Source organism: Dipodomys merriami, unplaced genomic scaffold (genome assembly GCF_024711535.1).
Source record: "Dipodomys merriami isolate MVZ:Mamm:240054 unplaced genomic scaffold, mDipMer1.0.p SCAF_45, whole genome shotgun sequence".
Taxonomy (NCBI): domain Eukaryota; kingdom Metazoa; phylum Chordata; class Mammalia; order Rodentia; family Heteromyidae; genus Dipodomys; species Dipodomys merriami.
Genome location: NW_027206013.1, coordinates 10,846,654 through 10,858,054, shown reverse-complemented (window position 1 = coordinate 10,858,054; position 11,401 = coordinate 10,846,654). Strand labels below are relative to the sequence as shown.

The window sequence follows — 11,401 nt, the reverse complement described above, 5'->3', positions numbered from 1 at the left end:
GAATCTCTTTCCCGATTGGCCGAAGTATTGGCCAGTAGGCATCGCAGAAAAGCCGTCAGGGAATTATTTTTCCCACCCCCTCCCTTGAGCCAATGGTAAACAAGTCTCTGGGAGTGTCCCGCCCTGGTGCGAGAGCCACGAACCAATGGAAAAGGAGAACGGAGCGGTGGCGCGGCCAATGGAGGGTGGAGCCACGCTGGGGTCTTAGACGGAGGCCCCGCGGGGTCAATCCCCGACGCGCCGCCCATCGCATGGCTGTGTGGGGCCTGGGGGGCCGCCTTGGCCTGCGCGGGTACCTTGGCGCTAGTAGGTTACTATGTCCCCGTTTCCGGAGCCGCGCCCCTCAGGGCGAGGAAGACGGGGACGGGTGAGTATGTGGCCGGGAGGGAACTGGAGAACACCTGCCGTGAGTTCCGGTACTGTCACACTGGTGACGTCCCCTCTGTGCTCTGACGTCACCGCGGGCATCGTGGAAGCCGGAGACCAGGATTTTATTTGCACACGCGCAGTCCGGGCAGGGCACAGCCTCTGCGGGACAGGGGAGCCTGCGACTCGGGCTCTAAATAGTAACCCTTCCCCAGAACAGTGGATGCTATTCACACATACTCCAACGTGATGGAAAGAAGGTTTACGGCATCTTCTCTGGAACTTGGGCCTCACACCTCAAGCCCTGTAGTCTACCCTGAATTAATAACGAGTCCATATATTTTGTACCCCTTAATTTAACTCTTTGAATTAACTTTGCAATGTCACATGACCATTTAGAGCTATTTATTCAAGTTATAGGTTGCTATTTGGAAATGCCAATTTGGAGGGGGGGTGAGTTGGAGGACAAGGGGATGTTACCTTTTTTTTGGGGGGGGAGGGAGATGTTGCTCAGTGACAGAGCATTTGCCTAGCAGGCCCCGGGGAGGGGGTTGTGGATAATGCCCAGCACTGTAAATAAGTTTTAATAGGTGTTGGTGGCTCACAACTATAATCCTAGCTATTTAGGAGGCTACTATGGAGAGGACTACTGTTTAAGACCAGTTGGGCAGAAGTCTGCAAGATTTCATCTCCAAAATAACCAGCAAAAAGCTGGGCTCAATGGTTAAAACCACTAGCCCCATCGTAGCAATTACAAGGCTCTGGTTCAAACCTCAGTACCACAGCATTTAAAAATTAAAACTTTTTTTGGTAAAAATGCCAGTATTCAAATCCTGTATTTTTCCATTTGGGTGGTTTTTGTTGTTGTTTTGTTTTTGTCCAGCATGGGGCTTGAACTCAGGGCTTGGGTGCTGTTGCTTAGCTCCTTTGATCAAGGCTAGCACTCTACCACTTTGAGCCACAGTTCCATTTCCAGTTTTTGAGTGGTTAATTGGACATAAGAGCCTCACAGGGACTTTTCTGCCTGGACTGTATTTCTAATGCGATCCTTAGATCTCAGCCTCCTAAGGAGCTAGGATTACAGGTGTGAGTTGCCAGAGCCTAGGTCAGTTTTTGTTTTGTTTCTGTTTCTGGTTTTGTTGTTATTGTTGTTGTTTTTAATTGCTGAATGCACTCAAAGCCTTGTAGAATGGAAGTGGCCTCGTTTTCTGGCCCTGACTTGGTGGTAAAGAGTCAGAATTGAGGAAGTGGAGCTATGACTCAAGTGGCAGAGTGCTTGCCTTAAGCTGAAGAGATTAGGGATACTGCCCAGGCCCAGAGTTCAAGCCCTACAACCACCACCACCACCAACAACAAAAAGTCCCAGTTGAAAGGTTTAGAGGTAAGAGTTAGAGGAGGAAAGAGGTCACAGTTTGGGGTCTGAAGTGGGACATTTTTGGTCATAAATTTCAGCACTGCCTCTTCCTCCCTGGGTGACCTCAGAAGATGAGTCACAGCAGTCCTGAAGTTAGAGGTAGCTCCTATCTTTGTGGTTATGGGAAAATTTCAGGGCTAATTCCAGGGGAGAATGCCTATAATACACTATGTTGCAAGGGCTATGGGAAGTGATTGATCTCTTCTTGCAGCAAATATTTATTGAGCACTCACATTGACCAGTGCTCAACATCAGCTACGCTGCAGATAGACATGAGGGCAAGACACAGAGTTTGCCTACAGACAACTTGCAACTAGAAGGTTTGGAGAAGAAAAGTGTCAACAAGAGATTAACATCCAAGAAGTGTGGGGTAAATGCCACCATCAAGGTTGCAAGCAGCAAGCTGAGACCCACTCATGGAGGTCCCCTGCATAAGCCATCCCCACTTACTGTCTCTTCATGTCTGCTTCCCCTTAGGCCACAGCCTTCTTCAAAGACACCCAAGATCCCCAAGATTTACACCAAAACAGGAGACAAAGGTAGGGTGGGGACAGATGAAAAATGCAATTAAAAAAAAAGCAGGTGACAAACAAACATCATTTTAGAGTTCTTCCAGCTTCCTTGTAGACACTAGAGACAATATGATGGGTCTGAATATGCATCACAAAAATGGAAGGTGAAATGAACAATGCCTAGAATATATTAAGTGATAAAACAAGTTGCAAGCCCAGATGGGGCAACTCATGCCTGTAGTCCCAGCTCCTTGGGAAGTGGAGATAGGAAGATGGAGGTGTGAAGCTGGCTCTAAACAAAAGCAAGGGCTTCCTGAAAAATGAATGAAGAGTTGGGGACATGGCTCAAGTGGTAGAAAATTCAATTCCAGTGCTAAAAAAAAAGAAAGAGGAAGAAAGAAAGAAGGGAAAGGAAGGTAGGTTGGGGTAAGTGTGGCTCAGAGCTCAGTGGTAGAGGCTTGCTTACCTGGCATGCTTGGGGCAAGGGTGCCCTCATAAAAGAAGACAAAACAAGTTACAGAACAGGGCTGGGAAGTTGGCTCAGTGGGAAGTTGGCTTCACATGCATGAGGCCCTGGGTTCGATTCCTCAGCACCACATAAGCAGAAAAGAGCCAGAAGTGGTGCTGTTGCTCAACTGGTAGGGCGCTAGCCTTGAGCTGAAGAGCTGAGGGACAGCGCCCAGGCCCAGAGTTCAGGCCCCATGACTGACAAAAAAAAAAAAAAAAAAGTAGCCGGGCGCTGGTGGCTCACGCCTGTAATCCTAGCTACTCAAGAGGCTAAGATCTGAGGATCTCGGTTCAAAGCCAGCCTGGGCAGGAGAAACCGTGAGACTCCTATCTCCAATAAACCACCAGAAAACCGGAAGTGGCGCTGTAGCTCAAGTGGTAGAGCGCTCGCCTTAAGCTGAAGAGCTGAGGGACAGCACTCAGACCCAGAGTTCAAGCCCCAGGACCGACAAAAAAAAAAAAGTTACAGAACAATCTAAATCTTCTGAACCTATTTAGATAAAAAAAACTGTAGGGGGCTGGGAAGGTGGCTCAGTGGTAGAGTGCTTGCCTTGCATGCATGAAGCCCTGAGTTCAACTCCTCAGCACCACATAAGCAGAAAAAGCCGGAAGTGGCACTGTGGCTCAAGTGGTAGAGCGCTAGCCTTGAGCTGAAGAGCTGAGGGACAGCGGCCAGGCCCAGAGTTCAGGCCCCATGACTGACAAAAAAAACAAAACTGTATATGTGCATACACACACACATTAATTACTTTTTATAATGAGCATATATTACTCTGATAATTAAAAAAATACCAGTACATAATGTACAGAAAAAGACACAGAAGAATATATCAGCAGTATGATATCATTTTTGGAAATAATGCCGATCACTACTAGGCAATATTTTTTGATAGATACATACATAGTAAAAGTATAAACATCTGCAGAGGATAATTAAGGTACTGACCTGTACACTGAAAAAAAAGTAAAAATGGGAGAAGTAGGGTAGCACACACCTATAATCTCAACACCTGAGGCAGAGGCATGAGGGTCACAAATTCCAGGCCAGCCTGGGCTATTTAGTAAGTTCAAAACTACCCTGAGCTAAGTTAGACATTATAGGCTCACACCTGTAATCATAGTTACTCAGGAGGTTGAGATCTGAGGATTGTGGTTCAAACCCAGCCTGGGCAGGAAAGTTGTGAGACCCTTATCTCTAGTTAAGCACCAAAAAGCCAGAAGTGGAGGTGTGGCTCAAGTGGTCGAGCACTAATCATGTGTAATAAAGCTAAGGGACAGCACTTAGGCCCTGCGATCAAGCCCCCCTACCAGCACAAAACAACAACAAACACAACAAAACAAAATAAAAAAAACCTACTGTGGACTACATAACAAAACCCTGTTGCAAAACAAAAGAGTTAATTTCAAGTCATTTATAGATTACCATGATAACCAAAAGACAACATACACAGAAATTACAAGTGTTATTTGTCCTCTCCAGGGACATCTGCACTCAGACATGGTTGGGACCGTTGGCTGTGGATCCCTGAATTGCGCAGCCTTGAATCAGGAATGGCTCTGTAGGAAGGTGCCCGACTTACAGGATTCAGGGAAGTCAGGGCTTTGCTGTGGCTTGGACACTGCCCCAAAGCAGGGCTAATTCTGTATATTGCAGGAAAGACCCTTGCTGAAGCCACAGTGGGTAACGCCACAGCAGTTACTCACTCTAGGCAGGAAGGGAACTGTGTGTCGGACTCAGGCCTGATGACTCACTGGTCTTGTTTCATTTGGTCTTGATTTATCACGGGGCAGCTCCTCTGATGGTTTTCTATGAAATTGTGTTCAAAGAAAACCACAGCCTACCTGTGAGTGTCCGGCCAGGACCTGTCATGACAGTGCCAGGCACCACAAACCATGACCCAGACTGAAAAGGATCCTGACTGTATGTGTAACCTACACACAGCTTTGGTTTTTGTTGTTGTTGTTTTATTGCCAGTCCTGGGGCTTGAACTCAGATCTTGGGCACTGTCCGCGAGCTTCTTTTGCTCAAGGCTAGCACTCTACCACTTGAACCACAGTGCCACTTCCAGCTTTTCCTGTGCATATGGTACTGGGGAATTGAACCCAGGGCTTTATGCATGCTAGGCAAGCACTCTACCACTAAGCCACATTCCCGGCCCCCACACTTTGTTTTCTGAGCAGGTTAGTTTGTACAGGATTCTTTTGGGGTAAAGGGGATCACTTAGTAAGCATTTATTTTGAGAATGTTGGAGATTGAACCTAGGGTTAGGCAGAACACAGGGGTGTGTTCAGTCCATGCATCTCATAAGCTTGTGCATTTATCATTGCACTTTCTATGTTATACTTCAGGTTGAAAGGGGGTTTGGGGGGCTGTCATTACTGGGGGTTGAACTGAGGGCCTTGTACTTCCTAGGAAGGTGCTGTAACTACTTGAGCTACTCTGATAGTTCCTGACACCCACCTACCTTCCTTCCTTTCTTCCTTCCCTCCTTCCTTCCTTTCACAATGTATCAGGGAAAAAAAAAATAACAAAATGCCTTTCTGCAGGGTTTTCAAGCACCTTTACAGGAGAAAGGAGACGCAAGGACGACCAAGTATTTGAAGCTGTGGGAACTACAGATGAGTTAAGCTCAGCTATTGGGTAAGGGACATTGCATTGGCCTTGAGGTTGAGCCTGAACCATCGGGCACCAGTGAATGGAAGTTGTCCATGTTGGACGGCCAGAAGCAGAGGCTGTCAGCTTGGCAGGGCTGCAGGCCACAGGCACCTCTCCCTTCTAGCCTTACCCGCTCCCTCTAGCCAGCATGTGTCCCTCTCCATGGTCCTGGGTGCTGCCTTCCCCTCTGACCCTGGTCCTCTCACTTTTCCGGTGAATATGTATGCCATCCAGTATATATTAACTTGTAAATAAGTAAAGGTTTAACAAGGGTGACTCCAAAAATTAGTCAGGATAGGCCAGGGCACGTTATGATGATGAGCAGCTCCAAAACCTCATGGCTTCCCAAACCAAAGGTGCATTTCCTGCTCTTCTGCCAGCCTGCCTCAGGCTGGTGGTTTCTCTGTTCCACTTGGCCTTCCCTCTGAGATCCAGGCTGCTACCTTTGGTAGCAGCTTAGCCTGGCACTTAAAGCTCCCCAGGGAGTGACCTGTGCTCAGACCTCACCAGGCAGTGCCTGATGCCAGTGAGGTGGGAGGGGGTAGCACACACCAAGAACTGTGTGGTTCCAGGGGTATGGGAATGAACTGGGTTCAAATTCTGATGCTCTTGCCTATGAACTGTGTGACTTCAGACAAGTCACCCAGCCTCTCTGAACCTCGGTTTGCTACTCTGTCAGACAGTCATGGTAACACAGTTCATCTCTGTTTTTTTTTTTTTGTGCCAGTCCCAGGGCTTGAACTCAGGGTCTAAGCACTGTCCCTTAGTTTCTTTTGCTCAAGGCTAGCACTCTTATCATTTGAGCTACAGCACCACTTCCAGCTTTTTCTGTGTATGTGGTATTGAGAAATCAAACCCAGGGCTTCATGCATGCTAGGCAAGCGCTTTACCACAGAGCCACCTTCCCAGCCTCATCTCTGTTCCTGTGAGGATTTAATGAGATAAATCTGTGTGTGTGTCTGCCCCACCCCCACCCCATTCCTTCCAGGGTCTGCTCAAGAAATAGTAATGTTAGCTATTGTCATTGTCAAGCTAACGTTCATGCCGTGCTGTCAGGTCTCAGAGGTGGCTAGACTAGGTGAGATTTTTTTCAGGACAGACAATAGCAGAGGTACACAGTTTGCTAGCAGGGACGGATGGCAGGCCTACGAGAAAAGGACACCCGTGACTGCTCTTGGACCTTTTGTCTCACAGCCTGGATTAGAAGCCTGTGCTTTCTTCTTCTTCCTCATAGGTTTGCCATGGAACTGATCACAGAAAAGGGCCACGCCTTTGCCAACGAGCTCGAGAATGTAAGTAGCATGGTCTCACCCCACCATGGAGTTTTTCATCCCTAGGGACTGGTGACCACAACTTGAGCTGTAATCTTACTGTGGCTTCCTCTGGTCATCCTCGTGAGCTGTTCATTCACCTGCAGCATGGCGGACGATCAGAAGTAATCCTTCACGGGGGAAGGCTGAGGACATTGCCAAGTGAAGGGAGGGTAAAAGAGAGCTGTCATCAGCCAGGGATCTTGGGCAGTATGGAGGGACAGTGTGTGTTGTCCCTCTGGGGTGGGCTTGCTACTGGCATCTATGCATGCAGATCAGGGTTAAACATCCCCCAAGGCACAGGCAGCTCCCCTCCATAAAGAATGAGCCCAAAGGCAGCTCAGCCCACAGGACTCCTGCTTGTTCTCAGGGGCCTGGGTCCCGGAAGCAGCAGGGTCTCTGCAGGGATGCCATCCCAGAATGCTTTGGAGTATGCCCAAGCTATCCATTTATGCACTGACCCAGGTCTAGAACTGGTCCAGACAGGCACGGGGTGGCTCACGCCTGTAAACCTAGCTACTCAGGAGGCTGAGGTAAAAGGATCACTGTTTGAAGCCAGCCTGGGCAAGAAAGTCTGTGAGACTCCTATCTTCACTAAAGTACCAAGAAAGTTGCAAGTGGAGCTGTGACTCAAGTGGTAGAGAGCTAGCCTTGACCATAAAAGCTCAGGGACAGTGCCCAGGCCCAGAGTTCAAGCCCTAGGACGAGCACAAAAATAAAATAGAATAGAATAGAATTAGTCCATATGGGAGCCCAGCTCGATTCTGCTCCAGGAGCTCCTTCCAGGATATCCAGAGCGTCTGAGTTCCAGAACTTTACAGTGCTTTATGATCACATCTGGCCATAACTAGTTTGAAAATCAAGGCTGTTGGTTTCGAGAGGAGAAGAATGCTCACAAGGAAGGCCCAGATGTAAGGGAGCTGGTGCCAGAGTCGAGAAAGTTCCTCGGGGCCTTTTCTCCCCCTCAGACCCAAGAAAGCCATGTCAGGTGCCCTCCACAGGGCTGGGTGGGCCGTGAAGACACGGCGTTCTCACAGGACAGCAGTGCCTGGGCTCAGTGACACCCCCAGTAGGGAACTGCACCCTTTCCACCCCTGCCACACATAGTCTTCACTCTCACTCTCGCTCCCCAGATCCAGTGCACCCTGCAGGACGTAGGCTCTGCCCTGGCCACGCCGCACTCCTCGGCTCGGGAGGCCCACTTAAGTAATCCTCTGACCCTGCTGGGGGGTGCAGAGGGCTCGGGGTGGGGGCATCCTCTTTGGTGCTGCCCCAGGGCTGACTTGGGTGGGAGGGAAGGAACTCTCCCAGCAGCTAGAAGCCTTTGGGTTGGGGGGGCGGGGCAGCAGGAAGGATGTGGGCGTTTCCTGTGCGTGGTGGGCGTGGTCTCATGGCAGCTTCCTTGTCCTGACTCCTCAGAGCGGGTGACATTTGAGGCAAGCCGCATCCTAGAGCTGGAGCAGTGGATCGACAAGTACACCAGCCAGCTGCCCCCTCTCACAGCTTTTATCCTGCCCGTACGTCATCCCAGCATCCTCCCCTGGGAAGGGAAGCGGGTACAGGCCCCGTGTATAGGCAGAACCCCTGGACCCTGTAGCTTTAATAGGAACAGGAGCTGTGCACCAGCCCCCTGCCCCTCCCCAGCGCTGCTCACTATGGAGGAGAGTCCCCCTGTGCATGTACTTGGCAGTGGCCCTGGACAGCACTCTCCCGGTGGTGGGGCGGGGTCTGGGTCTCTAGGAGCCTGTGTGCAGCATGAGCACCTGCTTTCTTCTCTTTCAGTCTGGAGGCAAGAGCAGCGCAGCCCTGCATTTCTGCCGGGCCGTGTGCCGCCGTGCTGAGCGATGGTAAGACCATGTAGCAGAGGCCCGCTTTCTAGGAGTTAAGAGATGGCTCCCAAAGCCGGGTGCTGGTGGCTCACGCCTGTCGTCCTAGCTACACAGGAGGCTGAGATCTGAGGATCGCTGTGCAAAGCCAGCTCAGGCAGGAAAGTCAATGAGACTCTTATCTCCAATAAACCACTCAGAAAACCAGAAGTGGCGCTGTGGCTCAAGTGGTAGAGCGCTTGCCTTGAGCTGAAGAGCTGAGGGAGAGCACCCAGGCCCAGAGTTCAAGCCCCACGACTGACAAAAAGTGAGAGAGAGAGAGGGAGGGAGAGAGAGAGAGAGAGGGCTCCCAGAGGTGACATTGTGGCTGGAGTCACCTGTGTCACCCATGGCAGAGTACCCAGCCAACCTGAGTGTTTTCTGTAGCAGGAAGGCTTTGTCCTGCACACAAAGCTCTTAGGCCCAGACAGAGCCTCAGGCATGTCCTGGGTTCTTGGAACTTGGGCTTCACAAGAATGAAACATCGCTTGTTTACAAAGTCATCCACATCAGCAGGACCAAGGCCCTCTAAAGGGCTGGGCTGAGCCCTCCAAGGGGCAGACAGTGCCCCAGCCCCACCCTGGGGCAGACTGTCAGAGCAGGGCGATGGGCAGCAACGTTGCTTCTGCATGAAGAGCGCCAGTGCATGGAGGGGAATGAGGTGCCCATGGGGCAGGCCTGCCAGGCACCTGCCCTGGCCACCAGCCCGTGGTGTAGCCTGGATGGGGATGAGAAGCCCGAGCCTCAGTCCCGAGGATCATTTTCTCATGGGCTCTGAGAGCGTCCCGCATGAAGGGCCCGGCAAGGCCTTGCCACATGCTGGTGCTTGGCAGATTCAGTCTGTGATTCCGGTGTGCAGACAGGAGCTGTCGTGGTCCCCCGAGCTCTCCCTCGACAGCCGCTCTAAGTCACAGCTAAGGACAGGTAGCGCCTGGGGAGGCTGGAGGCCGGAGGCTGGCCACTCCATCACACCAGGGAGAACCCCAGGCCCTGTGGAGTTCAGCAGGCTGCTCCCCTCGTCTCCCACTCTCATACACCATCCATCCTCGGCCTGTTGGGAAATACTGGCTGGGACAGTTGGCCTGACTGTGTTTCCTCTTTTTCTCAGTGTGGTGCCTTTAGTCCAGACGGGGGAAACTGATGCAAACGTGGCCAAGTTCTTAAACAGGTACTTGTGGGAGTGTGGCAGTGGAACTTAACAGCAGTGCCACAGGCCCGGGGAACAGTGCCAGGGCTGCCCCCCCCCATCACCCCCTACTTGTCATGTGTTTATAGGTGTATGACATGTGCCTAGCACTGTGCCAGGCTCGGGGAAGGCAGCTGAGCCCTCTTCCTGTGAGGTGAAGGCCTGGCGGGAGACCACTGCAGAGCCAGCAGAGACGATGCTAATCACAAGGACAGGGTGGCAGGCCGAGGCCCTCGGGGAGGGCACCTGGGCGCCTCAGGAAGGCTTTCCCAGCTATGTCGATAGTGACCAGGAGTCTGACCTCCTGAGCCAGTCTCGGGGTTGGGGGGAGTCATACAAGCACCTGGGGGGCAGGTGGAGCAATTTCCTCCTAGGAGGAAGGAGGAGGACTAGTTCTGGGCAGTATAATATTCCAGGCCCACGCTTCTACCAGGCCATCAGTAGTGTCTGTACACATTTTGGATTGTCACAAGGATGTTGAGGGGTGCTACTGGATCTAGTGGGTAGAGTTCAGGGATGTAGACAGTGTCAAGGTTTCGAGCCTGCTGACACCTCTCCTCACACAGACTCCTGGAGCTTGGGGTTTACAATTCCTCCTAAAAGGCTAACAGAAGCAGGACCCGGGTACCACTGACCTAACTCATTTCAGATCTTTCTCTTTGCTCCTCTGATCTCCAGGCTCAGCGATTACCTCTTCACCCTAGCTAGATATGCAGCCATGAAGGAGGGCAACCAAGAGAAAATATACAAGAAGAGGGACTAAGTCTAACTCACTGGGCCATGGTGGACACAGGTTTCACAGGCCCTGCATGGTGACCACTGTGACCTTTGCTCTTTGCCCTCCTGGGGCCTGAAGAGCTCACTCCCATGGGTGCAGGCCCCGGTCGCCTCATCCTCTGTCCCTTCCCACAAGGGAAGTTTCTGCCCAGCCTTCCCAGGCTGCCTTGCATTTTCCCGGGCTGCCTTGTGTCTTCCTGTATCTACCCAGGCTGCCCCGCATCTCTGTGGAACTGGGGTCAACTCAGTATTGCAGAAGACACCAATGCCATGGCTGAGAGGAAAGGGAGGTGAGCAGAAGAAAGAATAAAAGTGGGAAAGAATGTGTGTGTGTGTCTGGGGGGGAGGGGAGATAATGCATTCCGGAGTGAACCCCCTCCTGCTGCCAGCTCAGGTTGTTCAAGGGTTTCTGATGGGAATGCAGCCCTTGGAAGTGTAAGCGTGATTTACTTGTGTCAGTGGGGCTTTCAGTGTCAGGTTTATAAAGGAGAAGCAGGCAGGACTGGGCCGTTGGGTCACCTGTGAGCCACCCATCACCACCACAGGGCAGGGAAGGGATGTTTCAGAGCCATAGTTCTCAGCAGCCTTGGCCTGGGATTGCAAGGTGGGGGTGCAGCATGGAGAATCCCCTTTCACGGGTGGGGGCGGGGGCGGGAGGGAGGCTGTGGGGAGAGGGAGGCCAGTTGACAGCAGACGTGAGGTCACAGGTGCGGCCAGGCTCTCACAGACAATCTGCCACTGTCACCGCCACCCCGTCCTGCAGTCCAACACCACTACCAGTACCAGCTGTGTCCTTGGAAATACACAC

General features: G+C 51.5%; 1 protein-coding gene across 1 annotated transcript; it reads left to right on the top strand.

The window, feature by feature from the left end:
- The first annotated feature begins 218 nt into the window (after positions 1-218).
- LOC138808521 (corrinoid adenosyltransferase MMAB) lies at positions 219-10,950 on the top strand. Its single transcript, XM_069994804.1, has 9 exons — positions 219-367; positions 2,258-2,319; positions 5,347-5,440; positions 6,690-6,747; positions 7,899-7,971; positions 8,185-8,282; positions 8,548-8,612; positions 9,739-9,798; positions 10,495-10,950. Exons 1-9 carry the CDS (start codon positions 252-254, stop codon positions 10,577-10,579), a joined length of 711 nt encoding a protein of 236 aa, XP_069850905.1. The 5' UTR covers positions 219-251; the 3' UTR covers positions 10,580-10,950.
- Positions 10,951-11,401: the final 451 nt, after the last annotated feature.

Excerpts from the sequence above, each read along its gene's own strand:
- LOC138808521 (XM_069994804.1), top strand. The coding sequence starts at position 252 with ATGGCTGTGTGGGGCCTGGGGGGCCGCCTTGGCCTGCGCGGGTACCTT. Across the intron at positions 368-2,257 it reads GGCGAGGAAGACGGGGACGG|GCCACAGCCTTCTTCAAAGA; the intron begins GTGAGTATGTGG and ends GCTTCCCCTTAG. Across the intron at positions 8,613-9,738 it reads TGCCGCCGTGCTGAGCGATG|TGTGGTGCCTTTAGTCCAGA; the intron begins GTAAGACCATGT and ends TCTTTTTCTCAG.